At 47.1% G+C, this 17,575-nt stretch overlaps 1 protein-coding gene across 6 annotated transcripts in view; it reads left to right on the forward strand.

The window, feature by feature from the left end:
• sh3tc2 (SH3 domain and tetratricopeptide repeats 2) overlaps positions 1-17,575 on the forward strand; it is a 133,376-nt gene that overhangs the window by 74,860 nt on the left and 40,941 nt on the right. For all 6 annotated transcript variants that reach the window (XM_038795528.1, XM_038795526.1, XM_038795527.1 and 3 more), the window contains 2 exons: positions 15,771-15,963; positions 16,623-16,699. In XM_038795528.1, the coding sequence (XP_038651456.1) occupies positions 15,771-15,963; positions 16,623-16,699 (270 nt within the window). The remainder of the gene's footprint in view (positions 1-15,770; positions 15,964-16,622; positions 16,700-17,575) is intronic.

Genomic DNA, 17,575 nt, shown 5'->3' on the forward strand with positions numbered 1-17,575 from the left:
AGCGTAGCGATCGCAGGTCAGGGATCCGCAGGTAGTCAGGAACCGAGGCTTCTGCTCGTCTTGATGAATGATGGTGGTACAAGTATCCACCGGAGTTGCCGTCCATAAGATCTCATCTGTGGAGCTGTTGGCACAGCTAAAGGTGTCCTCACGACAAAGGTGCAGAATTCGTCTCCCGGGTCTACATCGCCGGTCGCTAGTAATGTAAACTGGATGGAGCTGGCAAGGATCACTAGTAAAAGAGCAGCTTCATCGTGGGGTCCTGCTCCTATTCCGAGTAAGGTCGTATGTACCTAAAACTTAACGAGAGTTAATAATCACGAAACGTCACTAGCTTACAGTGGTGGGTGTGAATCCACGCATTGCGTCCTTCAACTTGACTGCCGTGGGGGTGGTAGGAGAACTTGGAACGGTCCTTCCCAACGTGGTTCCAACCCCTTCCGTGTCCAATTGGGATCATCGCATGATCTCCTGGTTGTACAATATCAGAGCTAGTTAAAGGTGGCACTTCCTCTTGTGTGGCATGTACTCGTAAGTGGAGACTCTTAATAATTTAGTCAAGGCTAGTATGTAATTAGCCATTTCTGTAGTCATGTGGTGGAACTGAATGTCTCGGGATGTATGACAGTCCCAGGGGGTGCGAAGGGGTCTTCCGTACAAGATTCAGCGGGGCACAATCAAGTCTTTTCTGCTGGGGTGGCTCTTATTTGAAAGAGTGCAATAGGTAATAGTTTCAGCCAAGTGGCTCCAGTCTCTGCTTGTAATTTAAAAAGCTTAGTCTTTAAAGTCTGGTTAGCTCTTTCCACTATCCCAGCTGCTTGGGGCGGTAGGCACAGTGTAACTGCTGGTTAATTCCTAGTTGAGTGCAGAATTCTTTATTAATCTGTCCCACAAAGTGAGTCCATTATCAGAGCTTAAACGATAGGGAATTCCAAATCTTGGTACAATTTCAGCATAAGAACATTTACTACAGTTGACGCCTTATTATCTACAGTAGGATAGGCTCTATCCATTTACTAAACACATCAACAATCACTAATACATGCTTATAACACTGGCATCTTTCCAACTCAATGTAGTCCAGTTGCAGGGTCTCAAAGGGACCCTCGGGCAATGGTGTTTTCCCCTGCTCACAGGGCACTGCCTTACCAGGGTTATACTGCTGGCATATCAAGCAGTGACTGCTAATTCGTTGGGCTATCTCCTGCAGTCTGGGATGCCACCAGGTTTTTAACAATATATCACCTGTAGCGCGAGCACCACAGTGAGTTGCAAAGTGTACACATTCGGTCCACCCAGGCTGCCAAAGCAATCGGGCATACATGTCTGCCCTCTGGGTGACCCACAGCTTACTTTTTTATCATATGTACATCCCAATTCTTCCATAACTTTTATCGCTAGCAGAGGCGTCCTCCTGTAGCTGATTACATCAGTAATGGTCGGCATAGGTTTTTATAGAGGGAGACTTGTCTTTTGAGCTTTTAGTCTGGCTCATCATTTTAGGCACTACCATGGCTTTTGAATTAGAGGCTTCTTTTGCTTGGTGGTTTGCCTGCCTATTTCCTTCATCTACTGGAGTTTTCCTTCATATGGGCAGTACACTTTATCACTGCTACCTTTTCTGGGAGCATAAGAGCTTGGAGTAATTGGGTTACTAGCTGCTGATGGGAAATTGGGGTGCCAGCAGATGTGAAGAATCCTCTGGTTCTTCCATAATTGTCCAAAATCATGTACGACTCCAAAGGCATATCTGGAGTCTGTATAAATATTTACTTTTTTTGTCTGCTCCTAGTCGCATGCGCGTATTAGTGCGAACAATTCTGCTTGCTGGGCCGAGAATGGAGTTTCAAATGCTGCTGATTCCTACTGTCTCCCCACCCTGGTTGATTATAGCATATCCTGATAACTGCTCCCCCCTTTCACCGATGGAAGCACTTCCATCTGTGAACATGGTCAGGTCTGGGTCGTTAAGAGGGTGAAAAATTCAAAACTTAAGATTTGTAAGTTCCAATTAAAATGCATCTTCAGCTGTGTGGACTGTTCATTACTTTATCAGAATTTAAAAAGCCAGAGCTCACAGGCAAACCAGCATGGGAGTGTCAAGACATCTTCTGGATTATACACAAAAGCTTGTTGAAAGGGTTAATAAGGGTTAATTGTCTTGCAGAAACAAAAGGGGCGTATAGTGGGTGGATAAATTGGAATGATGCCATTCGCGTCTCTAAACTTGTTTTTATATTTTTCACTCAAATGGCTGGGAGTAAAAGTTGGAGTGCTGCCAAATTCCCGTTATCAAGTCTTTCAGGAACACAATATGTTATTGAAACTCATGGACAGATTTCATTTACCCATCTGTTGTTTATAAGTAATTCTGCAATCTCATAATTAAAACATCTGCGTGTGAGACAGTTTCGTTCACCCCTACTGAAGATTATTGTGTCAGGGAAGTTTTAACCCTGAACTAATGAAACACCGCTTGATCATATTTGTCTTACATACGTGATTTTGCACCCTGATTAAAATTATAGCCTTTGAAAAGAAAAAATTGTTACTGTACTCAAACTATAATCTTTAAAGACAATGCGTAGACAATTTGAAGCTTTCAAATAATCACAGCTCGTAAAAAGTCAAGGTTTGAAGTCAAAGTCTGAATACAGAGACAGTGAATAGTTCAGAACAAAGTTTAAATGCCTAAAACTCCTCTCTCTCTCTCTCTCTTCTGTCTGTCTCTGGAACTCTCGTCGCTCTTTCTCTTTATCTAACTACCCCTCCCCTTCTCTGTCTCTCCCTGACTCGCTCTCTTTCCGCTCTCTCAACTTTCGCTGTCTCTATCAGTCTCTCTCTCTAACGTAACTCTGTCCTGTCTCTCTTTCTCTAAAATGGAACAAAATTAAAATACTGAACAAAATGTTTCATTCTCCTTCGAAAACTTTATCTGTGTCATTCCATTTAAGTCAATTTCCACTGATTAATTTTAGAGGCATTAGCTTTCTTAGAGATGTATATTTCTTTGTGCAAATGACCTGCTTGCTGAAATGGTTAAATTTTTGTACAGATCAAAAGTGGTGGAGAACTTGACATGATGCCATCTCCGTCGCTATGCGACCTTAGACATTACCCATCCTTTCTTTCAATTTTCAATGTTCGTTATTTAACCGGTTTTTGGAAAGAGACATTACTGGATGTTTATTTTCTTTTATTTCAAATGAGTTGAATTACTGCTGAATTTAGCTGGACGGTTTGAAACGAACTGAAGTTATTCTCGACATGTATCCATTCTTAAGTTTCTAACCATAACCTTGTATTGATTTTCCTCCCCATTTTTCCCGTTTTGGGAGGGGGGGTTAGTCATCCTCAGATATCCTGAACAAAAACTAATTGAGTGTTTTAGCCCCTTCTGATCTTTTGGACTTCACTTAATTTGATTATTTTTTCTCATCCTTGAGACATTCCGGGACAGTCGTTAGCCGTAATTGTTGGCAGTTTTGTGAGGTCTTTACCTATCTTTACCCACTTGATTGCTTGCTTAAAGGAGTTAGAGCTCAATTCCTTCAAACCACCTGTCTTCCAAATGGTGTGAAGGTTGAATTTATCATTTGGTGCTTCTAACTTTAGTTTGTCTTATCTTTACTTCTTGTATCTCACCATTTTTCTCTGTTCCACAGAAATCACACCCATCTTTGATCATTGTTTTTTTACCGGAGTATTTGCTCTTCAAAAACCAAAAAAATGTTTTAAACTGACTTTTTTACTCATTTGGCTTGATACTAGATTTATTGGATGTTACCATCACCGTCTGTCCGCCTTGCCAAGTGATTCTAATTTTAAGGCGGTCAAAGGTTTGACTACTCGCCTTGTCCACTGGCTCGAGCAGCGTCCAGCTCAGCAAATCCTTCCAGACTTGCACTAATGTTAGGGGTGAAAATATTCACACGAAGGCCTGAATATCAGTAACAAAGCAGTTACTATGTCAGAATTCTGGGAGATAAGATTTGGGAACTTCCGCAGTCCCTGACAGCACCTTATCCCACTTAAAGCTTAAACTCACATAGGATTAATATACAGATTCAAGGCGGATAGCCTAATGACTTGGTTCTTTCCCATATGTGCCTTCCTTTTTTTAAGACCTTGGCTGTTTTAACATTTCTTTCTCTGTCAATTTTATACCCAATTTTAATGCATTAGTTTTCCCCCAGTGGCCATTTTTCTTCTAAACTTTTATGCAATTCTCCTGACAATTGCTCAGTTGCTTGGAATATTCCGGAAGCGCGCTTCCACTATCAGAGGTTGTATCTAACGTGTTACCCATCTTTAACACTATTGGCAGTTAATGATCCTTGCGATTATTGTTTATTTAGCGAAATGGTCCTGGACCACTTTATTCATCTAATTTTAAACGGAGTTATCCTGCTCCGTTGCCCAATTCAGGCAGGCTATCTAACTACAAGGTGTATAACGCCTTGTTAGATTTTTATCACGCACCCTTCTAAGCCTCTTACGCGGGGGCACTTTTAAACAAAGCAAGGATCATGATAATGCCGAAACCTCTTCTGTAGCTATTACTGTAGGGCTACACGCCCTCCCTTAAACGGGTTCGCCGACTGACCTGGATTTCGTAGGAGCGTCCCTGAGCGCTGACAGCGGGGCTGATTCTGGACGGTACAGCTGAGGGGAATAACCAAAGTGGCAAAAGTTTACTCAAATGGTGGCCCAATGCCTCTTCGCTCCCAGACTCGATCAGTCGCTTATTGCCGCCAAGCCCAGCGGAGACTCTTTGAAATCCCACCGCTGCCACCAAAATGTGAATGTGTCTCTAATTCACTTGTCTCTCAGTCCGGAAGAAACGGTCTCGAACACGTTCGTACTTTAGAATATTCTTTATTGGGCAGCCCTCTAGGTATTCCAAAGAAAACACCTCTGAGTGTGCCCAAAGTTTTGCCAAAGCATCCTATCTTTATATGGTTTTTTAAGGGCTGTCCCTTACATTCACTTGAGCTTGCCTCCAGTACAGATTACAGCTTGTTTTTACCAAATGTTTAGTACATGATTAATTTGTTATTGTCATATTTTCAATACATAATTTACAGATATTGAGGTTATCTATTGGCACAGGAGCGTATAGCAATATTAGCAAAACACCAGTGTCCAGCCATGATTTATCAATGGCTCTTACATTTCATATTCCGTCATCCAGCCATCTTCCTTGTTTCTCAAGGCTATTTGGCTTAGCAGTCATGAATCGGCTCACGAAATTCAATAATAACCTCCCTCCTTAGTAATTTCCACTAATGTGTCCCATTAAGTCTGGATGTTCTAGCTATTAACCTTGCTTCACATTCTCACTCTCTCTCCCTCGTGTTTTCTCCAAAAATGTTGTGAGCTGTTGCATTGCAGAGACCTGAATGAATGAATCTACAGTTGAAGCCATTACAGGCATAAACAAAGACCTGGGCCGGATTCTCCCCTACCCGGCAGGGGCTGGGGGCCCGGCGTTCCAGAGTGGCGAGAACCATTCCGGCGTCGGGCCTCCCCAAAGGTGCGAATTCTCCGTACCTTTAGGGGACTAGGCCCAGCGCCGGAGTGGGTTGGCCGAAAGGCCTTCGCCGGCCGCCGTGAGTCCGCGCCGCTGACTTCACCCGCGTGATGCGCGGTGGAGGGAGTCTCTTCCCGCCTCCGCCATGGTGGAGGCCGTGGCGGTGGCGGAAGAAAAAGAGTGCCCCTATGGTACCAGGCCCGCCGCCGATCGGTGGGCACCGAGTCGCGGGCCAGGCCACCGTGGGGGCACCCCCCAGGGTCAGATCACCCCGCGCCCCCCCCCAGAGCCCCGGGCCCTCACGACTCGACTGCCGCCCGGCACCAGAGGGTGCTCTGATTCCCCGCGGCGGAGAGGCCTGACAGCAACAGGAATTCGGCCCATCGCGGGCCAGAGAATCGCCGCGGGGGGGGGCCCGCCGACCGGCGCGGCGCGATTCCCGTCCCGCGATTCCCTGGTGGCGGAGATTTCCAGCCACGGTGGGGGCCGTGATTTATGCCGCCCCCGGGTGATTCTCTGACCCCCCGGGGGTTGGAGAATTCCGCCCCTGGATCTGAAAGCTACTTTGAAGGAAGGTCTGCTTAAAAACAACCATCCAACAAGGGCGACGATGAACCAGCTCTTTGAGGGGGTAGAAGATGTGTGTGGAGCATTGTGGGGGGCTGCCCGCAAACCAAGTTCATATGTTTTGATCCTGTCCAAAGCTGGAGGATTACTGGAAGGAGGTTTCTAGGGTAATCTCTAAAGTGGTGCGCGTGAAACTGGACCCGGGCCCTCGGGAGGCCATATTCAGGGTGTCGGAGAAGTCGGGGTTGGAAACGGGCCCGGAGGCAGATGTTGTAGCCTTATCAACACCTCAAAGGCGGTAGTTCCATTCACATAGCCAAACTTGCCCCTGCCTGAAGTACTTTCTTTTTCCACAGTTTTAAAAAAATATATAACCAGCAGAAAATATCCAATTTCTTAGATTTCCCAGTTATTTTCTTGTCACCATACTTTCCTGATAGCATTGAAGGACTGTACTCTACCCAGGGTCTTGTCCAGATTGTTCGACTTGATCGTTTGTCACTCGCAGCAGCTGTATATATTTTAGGTAGTACCCAGTAAATTGGAGACACTCCAGTAAAGCTGCAGGAGTGTTCCTCTGCTTCCAACAACACCACAAGTGATATACGTATGATGGTGTACTTGGTACACTGGGGGCAACCAACAATTAATGTGATATAAACAGCCAATAAAGTTTTAACTTACATAGCATTTACAGTACAGAAGGAGACCATTCTGCCCATCGAGTCTGCATCGGTTCTTGGAAAGAGCATGAAAGAGAAAATGCTGGAAAATCTCAGGAGGTCTGGCAGCATCTGTAGGGAGAGAAAAGTGCTAACGTTCGAGTCCGATGACTTTTTGTCAAAGCGGTCATCGGACTCGAAACGTTAGCTCATTTTCTCACTACAGATGCTGCAGACCTGAGATTTTCCAGCATTTTCTCTTTTGTTTCAGATTTCCATCATCAGCAGTAATTTGCTTTTATCTTGAAAGAGCACCCTACTTAGCCACGCATCCACCCTATCCCCATAATCCAGTAATCCCACCTCACCTTTTTAGACACTAAGGGCAATTTATCATGGCCAATCACCTAACCTGCACATCTTTGGACTGTGGGAGGAAACCAGAGCACCCGGAGGAAACCCACGCACACACGGGGAGAACATGCAGACTCTACACAGACAGTGACCCAAGCCGGGAATCGAACCTGGGACCCTGGAGCTGTAAAGAAACTGTGCTAACCACTATGCTACCGTGCTGCCCGAAATGTGTTTAAAATCAAAATGTTTCAAACTCAATCCATTCTATAAGGTCCATTCTTCCATGAACTCTGCTCGCAAGTGCAGTACCTCATAAATCTCACAACCTCATCTTCGTTGAAGGAAGTAATAAACCTAATTATCAAAAAAAATTAAACACTGTTACAAAAATATCTTTCAGTCATTGCAAATGCTTCATGTCCAATACCTTGCCTGCTGAAAAATCTCTGGTTCATAATGGATGGGATTCGAATGCTGTCCTTTAACTGGATGACAACCTTTATTGCCTCTTACACATTGATGGAAAATTATTTTCAACACTTCTGGGTCCACTGATTGATCACTGCATTTCAATTGCTGCAACCAAAGACTGCGGGCTGGATTTTCCTGACCCTGGAGAACCGTGCTGGGTGGCAGGACAAAATGGGAGAATAGCTGGGAGCACGTCAGGGCGGCTCCCTGATGCATCCCACTGCTGTGGAGGGTTGGCATATGGATCGCAGTCCTCCCCACACAGGCTGGCAGCCAAGTTATCCTTTTCCTCGTCTTCGTCTTTTGCCAGCAGGAGCTTTTACCCTCTATCAAGAGCAGGGTTTACAATGATGGACTCTGTATTCAGAACTCTTCCCAGCTGCTCTTGTGCGCATTGATTAATTAAGGTACTGATATTCTCTGTCTCTTCTACACAGATTATCGTTGCAAACTAAGGCAATATATCCCCTCTCATGTCTGCCACAGTTGTATTGCCCATTTAATACCTAAACATCCTAAGTACCACCAGAAATTTTTTGCAATTGAACAATGGGCTTACTGGTCAGCAATGAACAGTGGTGATAACTATTTTGTGCTGGCAGTAGCCCAGCCCATCTGTTAACTGCAAAACTAGTCTTCTGTTGGCTGAAGGGCAGATTTTCTGGTTCCAGTTAGGAACCCAGTCTCTCCTGAAGGCCATGAGTCATGCTTCGATAGAGTCCACAAGCACCTGCCAACACCTCCTAATTCTTCACCCAATACCAGAACACTGAGACAGGTAAGGGGAAAGTGGAGTTCACTCTTATCCTATCAAAATATAAATACATATATACAACCGTTGCTGTAGTATAACTGGATGTCTTCAGAAGACAGACTCTCGGCGGTTGTGGCAAGGACTAAACAACATAACGGGCTACAAAGCGAAGCCGAGCATTATCTCTGGCAGCAGCGCACACCCTCCCCGATGAACTTAATGCATTCGATGCTCGTTTGAGCAGGTGACCAATAATCCGCTGTCGAGTGCCCCAGCAGCCCATAATTCACCCATACCCACCATCACAGTTTCCGAAGTCAGATCGGCCTTCCTGAAAGTGAAATCCACGGAAGGCGGTGGGCCCAGACGGGATCCCTGGTCATGCACTCAGAGCCTGCGCATACCAGCTGGCAGAGGTATTCACAGACAGCTTTACCTATCCCTACTCCACTCCGAGGTCCCCCACCTGCTTCAGAAGACCACCATCATACCGGTACCAAAGAAGAACCAGGCAACATGCCTCAATGACTACCGCCCGGTGGCCCTGACGTTAGTTGTAATGAAGTGCTTCGAGAGGCTGATCATGAAGCGCATCACCTCCATACTCCCAGAACGCCTTGACCCATTTCAATTCGCATACCATTGCAACCGGTCCATCTCAGACGCCATTTCCCTGGCCCTACACACGATCCCTGAAGCATCTCGAAAACAAGGACTCCTACATCAGACTCCTATTTATTGACTACAGCTCCCTTCAACACCATAATCCCAGCCAAGCTCCTATCAAAGCTCCAAAACTAGGACTTGGCTCTCCACTCTGCAGCTGGATTCTTGACTTTCTGACCAACGGACCACAATCAGTAAGAATGAACACCAACACCTCCTCCACAATTGTCCTCAATACGGTGCCACCGCAAGGCTGCGTGCTTAGCCCCTTACTCTACTCCCTGTACACACACGACTGCGTGGCAAAACTTGGTTCCAACTCTATCTACAAGTTTGCTGACATAACGACCATAGTTGGGCCGGATCTCGAATAACGACGAGTCCGAATACAGGAGGGAGATAGAGAACCTAGTGGAGTGGTGTAACGACAACAATCATTCCCTCAATGCCAGCAAAACTAAAGAGCTGGTCAACGACTTCAGGAAGCAAAGTACTGTACACACCCCTGTCAGCATCAATGGGGCCGAGGTGAGATTGGTTAGCAGTTTCAAATTCCTAGGGGTGCACATCACTAAAAATCTGTCTTGGTCCACTCACAGTCGACGCTATCACCAAGAAAGCACAACAGCGCCTATACTTCCTCAGGAAACTAAGGAAATTCGGCAATGTCCACATTAACCCTTACCACTTTTACAGATGCACTATAGAAAGCATCCTATCCGGCTGCATCACAGCCTGGTATTGCAAACTGCTCGGGCCCAGGACCGCAAAGGAACTTCAGAGAGGTTGTGAATACCGCCCAGGTCCATCACACGAACCTGCCTCCCATCCATGGACTCCATCTACACCTCCCGCTGCCGGGGGAAAGCGGGCAGAATAATCAAGGATCCCTCCCACCCACTTACTCACTTTTCAACTTCTTCCATCGGGAAAGAGATACAGAGTCTGAGAACACGCACGAACAGACTCAAAAACAGCTTCTTCCCACTGTCACCAGACTCCTAATGACCCTCTTATTGACTGACCTCATTAACACTACACCCTGTATGCTCAAACCGATGCCAATGCTTATGTAGTTACATTGTATATCTTGTGTTGCCCTATTATGTATTCTCATTTATTTTCTTTTATTTTCTTGAATTTGTTTAATTCCCTTTTCTTCCATGTACTGAATGATCTGTTGAGCTGCTTGCAGAAAATACTTTTCACTGTACCTCGGTACACGTGACAATGAACAATCCAATCCAATCCAATCCAATCCAATCCAAGTGGGCAGTCAAGCTCATTTTATCCACCTCCCTAGCCGAGTGACATTGACAATATCCAGGTTGGGCTGACAAGTGGCAAGTTATTTGTGCCACCCAAGTGCCAGGCAATGAACATCTCCTACAAGGAGGTATAACCATTGCCCCATGCATTCAATGGCATTACCATCACTGAATCCCCCCAATCAACATTCTGGGGGTTACCATTGAACAGAAACTGAACTGACTAACCATATTAATACGGTGGCTGCCAGGCAGGTCATACTTAGGATCCTGCGGTGAGTAATTCATCTCCTGACCCCCAAAAGCCTGTCCACCATCTACAAGGCACAAATCAGGGGCGAAATTCTCCGACCCCCAGCAGGGTCGGAGAATCGCCTGGGGCTAGCCAGAAAATCCGGCCCCCGCCTTGGCAGAGATTCTCCGCCACCCGGAAGTGGCGGCAGCGGGGAATCACTCCACTCCGATCGGCGAGGCCCCTCGGCGATTCTCCGGCCCGCTATGGGCCGAAGTCCCGCCGCTGGGAGGCCTCTCCCGCCGCGGAGGTTTGAAACCACCTCTGGTTGTGGCGGGATCGGCGGCGCGAGCGGGCCCCGTGGGGTGCCCCCACGGTGGCCTGGCCCGCGATCGGGGCCCCCCGCTCAGACTCCGGGCCAGTGCCCTGGGTGCACTCTTTCTCTTCCGCGGCCGCCACGGCCTCCGCCATGGCGGAAGGGGAAGAGAAACCCACATCGCGCATGTGCTGGTGGTGACTTCAGCGGCAGCTGGCCGCTGACGTCACCGCCGGCGCATGCGCTGACCGGCGAAAGCCTTTCGGCCAGCCCTGCTGCCGAGAGCGCCGGGGTTTTGCGCCAGTCTTCTGGTGCCAACCACTCCGGCGCAGGGCTAGCCCCCAAAGGTGGGGAGAATTCCCCACCTTTGGGGAGGCCCGGCCCCGGAGTGGTTGGCGCCACTCCCCTACGCCGGGAACCCCCGTTACGCCGGGTAGGGGAGAATCCCGCCCCAGGAGTGTAATGGAATACTCTCCACTTGTCTGGATGAGTGCAGCTCCAACAACACTCAAGAAGCTCAACACTCAACACTCAAGTTACTGGCAGCACGGTAGCATGGTGGTTAGCATAAATGCTTCACAGCTCCAGGGTCCCAGGTTCGGTTCCCGGCTGGTCACTGTCTGTGCGGAGTCTGCACGTCCTCCCCGTGTGTGCGTGGGTTTTCCTCCGGGTGCTCCGGTTTCCTCCCACAGTCCAAAGATGTGCGGGTTAGGTGGATTGGCCATGCTAAATTGCCCGTAGTGTCCTAAAAAAGTAAGGTTGGGGGGGGGGGTTTGTTGGGTTACGGGTATAGGATGGATACGTGGGTTTGAGTAGGGTGATCATTGCTCGGCACAACATCGAGGGCTGAAGGCCTGTTCTGTGCTGTACTGTTCTATATTCTATGTTCTAAGCTCGGCACCATCCAGGACAAAGCAGTCTGCTTGATTGCTACCCCTTCCACAAACATTCAAACCTTTCGCCACCATGAACAGTGGCAACCATGTGTACCATCTACAAGATGCCCTGCAGTAACTTGCCAATGTTCCTTAGACAGCACCTTCCAAACCGATGACCGCTACTATCTAGAGGGACAAGCAGCAGAATCCTGGGAACCCTCCAAGTCACTCATCACCCTGACTTGGATATATATTGCTGTTCCTTCACTGTCGCTGGAATTTCCTCTCTAACAGCACTGGTGAGTGTACCTACACCTTAGGATCTGCTGCGGTTTAAGAAGGCAGCTCACCACCACCTTCTGAAGGGGAACTAGGAATGGGCATAAATGCTGGCCTAACCAGCAATACCCACATTCCGTATATGAATAAAAAAAGGTCGGTGTGCTATCAATTCAGTTTGAGTGAAGAGTGAATAATCATGATTCCAACAAGTTTGAGAAGGAGAAAATTAAAATTAAAATAAGTAAGGTTATTTGATATCAAACTTAAGTTTGAAATTTGTAATCAAGACATGATCAGATCAACCATGATCTTATTGAATGGTGGAGCAGGCTCGAGGTGCCAAATGGCCTCCTCTTGTTCTTATTTATCATGTTCGTATAATCTTGCATTAACTAACTTGACTGAGGTTTTTGATGAGGCGACAGAGGACTGACAAGAACAATGTTGTTGATATGGTGGTTTCCTAAAGGCATGCATAAAGTGCCACTTAACAGATTGTTAGCAAAGTTTGAACCCCATGGTATAGAAGGCAGAATGCCTGCATGGATACAAAATTGGCTGCATGGCAGGAAACAGATAGTATTTGTGAATGGGTGGAGGAAGTTTACAGCGAGGTGCCTGAATCATCATTACTGACACCAATGTTTTTCTTGATCTCGAGAAATGAACTAGACTTGCTTGTGCAGGGCACAATTTCAGAATTGCAGATGACACACAATTTGGAAGTATTGTGAACTGTATGGAGGACAGAACTTACATAAGAACATAACCACGAGAGACAGGAATAGGGAATTCTGCCCCTCGAGCCTGCTCTGCCATTCAATACAATCATGGCTGATCTCCTCTCGGCCTCACCTCTGTTTTCCTGCCCGTTCTCTATAACCTTCAACCCGTTACCAATTAAAAATCTGTCTATCTCTTCCTTAAATTTACTCAGTGTGGAACCTGAAGCAAGAATGGATACTGGTGGAATGAGCAGATGCATGGTTGATGAAATTTAATGCCAAGAAGTATGAAGTGAAATTTGTTGGTAGGGAGAACAAGGGGAGGCTAAAATAAAGGATACAGTTCTCAAGGGTTTGCAGGCAAACAGAATCACCTGGAGGGTAAATGTGCATAAATCATTAAAGGTGGCAGAGCGGGTTGAGAAAGCAGTTAAGAGAGTTTATTGGATCCTGGGCTTTATAATCAGATGCATAAATTACAAAGCAAAAATGTTACGGTCCAACCTGTGTAAAGCACTTGTTCGGTCTCAAGCCAAATACTCTGTCCAGCTCTGGGCACCACTTCATGAAAAGTCTAAAGATATTGGAGAGGATTCAGAAAAGACTTAAGGGAATGGTTCCAGCAGTGAGGAACATCAGTTACATGGTAGATTGGATCATAGAATCCCTACAGTGTAGAAAGAGACGATTTGGCCCATTGAGTATACACCGACCCTTCGAAAGACCACCCTGCCTAGGCCCAGTCCCTTACCCCATCTCTGTAATTCCACCCAACCTTTGGACATTTGGGGGCAATTTAGCCTGGCCAATCCACCTAACCTGCACATCTTTGGAATGCGGGAGGAAACCAGAGCACCCGGAGGAAACCCACACAGCCACTGAGAGAATGTGAAAATTCCTCAGAGGCAGTAAACCCAAGGTTGGAATCAAACCCGGTCCCGAGTGCTGTGAGGCAGCAGTGCTAGCCACTGTGCCATCATGCCGACCACTGGAGAAGCTGAAGTTATTCTTCTCTGAAAACGAAAGTTCGAGAGGAGATTTGATAGAGGTGTTCAAAATCATGAGGGTTCTGGACAGAGTTGGTGGGGAAAAGCCAAAATACTTTTTATACAGCGAGTAGTTATAGGATCTGAAATGAGATTGTGATGGAGGCAGATTCAGTTGTGGCCTTTCAAAAGAGAATTGGATAATAATCTGAAGAGGAAGATTTTAAGGGGGCTTTCTGGAAAGGACAGGGGGGCAAACTGAGCTGTCCTTGCAGCGAGCCAGCAGGGATAGATAGGCCAATTGGCCTACTCCGGTGCTGTAACCATTCTATGTTTCTATTAAATGTTGAAACCAATTTTTAGATTAGTGTTTAATAGGTTTTGGGTTTATTCCATCTGAATAATTTTAAATTATGTTACTTTGAGCTTAATTCAATTGTTCTGGCCGCAATCTAGCATCCTCATTAGCCGCGGGCATAAATCCCATATTTAGCCACTAACTATTACGAGTGGTTGAAAACGGGATTTGTGCTAGTGAGATTTTGAGATCTACGCGCTTCCGACTGGTGATGTGATAGGTTCATGTTCAAAGGGCATGAACCCAATTTCCTTTATTAAAATAACTTGCATATCAGTAAAGGGCTTGACACCGTAATGTCAGCCCACGACGCATCCTCCCTCCCGGCGGTGTGATATGCTGGTGCAAATCAAAAAGCGGTTTTTCAAAAGCGGAAGCCAGTTGTGGGACAGGGCTGGGCAATTGCCCCTGGCAATGCCAAGGGGCAGTGCCAAGGGGGCACATGAAGAGACAGTGCCAAAGGGCACACGAAGGGGCAATGACAAAGGGGGCTCTGACATAGAGGATTACTTCTTCCATTCCCCTTCTGTGTGTGGGAGTTGGTGGGTGTTCCCCTTTGGGGGTCCCAATCTCCGTGGTGGGGTCCCGATCTCCATCAAGGGGGCAGGAATATTTGTGAAGGATCAGGGGCCTTAATTTAACTTTTGCCCAGATTTCAGGCTCCCAGTTTTGCTGGGGTGTTCAGCCCCCCCCCCCCCCCCCCCCCCCCATAAAATAGCTGTGTGATCCTCACCAGCGCTCTGAAATCAGACAGAATGCTGTTTAATCAGGGGCTGGATTCTCCGACCCCTTGCCGGGTCGGAGAATCGCTGGGAGGCGGCGTGAATCCCGCCCCCGCTGGCCGCCGAATTCTCCGGCACCGGATATTCGGCGGGAGCAGGAATCGCACCGGTCGGCGGGCCCCCCCGGCGACTCTCCGGCCCTCGATGGGCCGAAGTCCCGCTGCTGTAATGCCTCTCCCGCCAGTGTGAATCAAACTACCTCCCTTACTGGCGGCGCGGGCGGGCTCCAGAGTCCTGGGGGGTGGGGCGATCTGGCCCCGGGGGGTGCCCCATGGTGGCCTGGCCCGCGATCGGGGCCCACCGATCCGCGGGCGGGCCTGTACCGTGGGGGCACTCTTTTCCTTCCGCATCGGCCATAGCCTCCATGATGGCCAATGAGGAAGCGACCCCCTCCCCTGCGCATGTGTGGGGAAGACGTCAGCTGCCGCTGACGCTCCGGCGCATGCGCGGACTTCCGCCGGCCGTCCTTTCGGCCCTGGCTGGCGTGCCGCCAAAGGCCTTCCACGCCAGCTGGTGGGACGGGAACCACTCCGGCGCGGGCCTAGCCCCTCAAGGTGAGGGCTTGGCCCCTAAAGGTGCAGAGAAATCCGCACCTTTGGGGCGGCCCGACGCCGGAGTGGTTCACGTCACTCCATCCCGACGGGACACCCCGCCCCACCGGGTAGGGGAGAATCCAGCTCCAGGTGAGAAAAGGCGTCTGCAAAGGCAGTGAGTTATACACAGCTTTCCTCACCTGACCCAGCACTCTGCAATTTGGGAAAAATTGCACCTTGCAGTAAATTTCACAATCCTTTAAATTAAAGATTGTGTTCATTATTTCAATCGGTTTTAATTAACACATTTTAAAGAAACTTTTATGCCCCCTTTGTGATTTTAATTGCACATTTATTTTGTCAAAAACATTCTAAAACTGTTGCATATTTCTGCATCAAGGGCCCTTCTTCACCAGAACATTGTCCAACATTCAGAAAAATGAAGAGGAAGACGTGAGCATCTGTAAAGATGACCTCATCATGATCAAGGATATCGGGAACAATTTAAAATGGGAAGCAGTTTCACTTTCGACGAATGAAAAGGGCCTTCTTCCAGTATCTGCTCCACAGGCTGTTCTCTACCCATTTTACCAGTAGGGAATATAATCTCTCTCCCATTTCTGTTGTTTTTTGTTATTTGGTTGAAAATTATGGAACTGCTCTTAAAATTCGCTTCGCTATGTTTGATAATTCTTGTCAGTTTCATATGTAGCAAAGCCGTATGAATCTGATGATATGGAATAGATTTGGTGTAGCAAAAAAAAATATACAAAGATCTATGGCTGACTCGCAATGTGTGCAGAATGAATAAGACACTTATGTGACATTCCATGGGGCCCTCCCACTTGTCTACCTTAACTCCAAATTATGCCAGTTAAGTCGGAAACAACCAGGGAAAATCACCATCTCAAGTTATTTTTGTATTGAGGCCACAAAATGACTGTAGTATGCAAGTGGGGAATAAAACTGCTATGTGCATCTTTCTTTTTCACCTCTCAAGACTCATCTCACTTGGAATGGTGCATGATGCAGTTTGTCAAATGGTTTGTTGTAATTTGAAAAGATATATCTTGGCAATTTTGTGAAATTGGCCTCAAAATTGAAATAACATTATAGTGTTCATAGTTATGTATTGAAAAGCCTGAAACATTTCTTAAACATCTGGTATGATAATCTTATTTTTATTTTGTAACTAATATGTTGTTACTCATAAGTTGCTAATTAATTACAGTCCAGAGGGATTCATTCACAGGTGGTTCCTTAAGATCAGAACAGGAAACTTTAGCGGAAACAAGGAAACAAAAATGCACCAATTTCCCCATTCGGTCGGTAAGTAAAATAATTTCAGATTATTGCTGCAATAGATTTTTGCTTCTCTGATTTGCTCTACAGGGCAGAGGTTTAGGAGTGAATCCACAGACAACACTGTCTGTCTTCCTGAGGCAGCGGGAGGTGTAGACAGAATCAATGGGAAGATGGCAAGCTTGTGTGATGCGTTGGGCTGAGTTCACTACACTCTGCAGTTTCTTGCGATCTTGGGCCGAGCAGATTCCCTCGGCGACTTTCCCTCCAGCTTAATATCTTGCCTAAACTGGTTCCAAACTCTTAGCGAGGCTACAACTGCTGGACTCGTAAAGTAGGCCAGCAAGAACTGAAGTGAAGCCATTACCACTGCCCTCAGACTCGAGCCTATACACAAAGCTTCCTCCATCTGCGCCAAAACTACCCCTCCCCCTCCACGACCCATTTCCAAACCTTCTCGACATTTTCCACCCAATAATAATTCATCAAAATCGGAAACACTAACCCCCCTGACCACCCGTCCCTCTGCAAAAGGCTCCCTGCATCCAAGGCACCTTGCCTGCCCACAAAAAGGCCCAAATCATGCTATTAATTCTCCCCCAAAAAAGTCCTGGGTAGGAAAATCAGGAGATTCTGGAAAATAAATAAAAACTTCGGAAGGATCATTATTTTCACAGTTTGAACCTGCCTTGCCAGCGATAACGGGAAAATATCCCACCTCTTTAAATTCTCCTTCACCCCTTCTGTCAGGTTGGCCACATTCACTGGTGCAGTAGAGCACACCTATGAGCCATCCCTATTCCCAGATATTCTCAACCTGACTGCCAAAACGGCAACTTCTCCAGGCCCCTTCCTTGTCCCTGGGAGCTCACCGGGAACACCTCACTCTTCCTCATGTTTAGT

This window comes from Scyliorhinus canicula, chromosome 4, assembly GCF_902713615.1.
Source record: "Scyliorhinus canicula chromosome 4, sScyCan1.1, whole genome shotgun sequence".
Taxonomy (NCBI): Eukaryota; Metazoa; Chordata; class Chondrichthyes; order Carcharhiniformes; family Scyliorhinidae; genus Scyliorhinus; species Scyliorhinus canicula.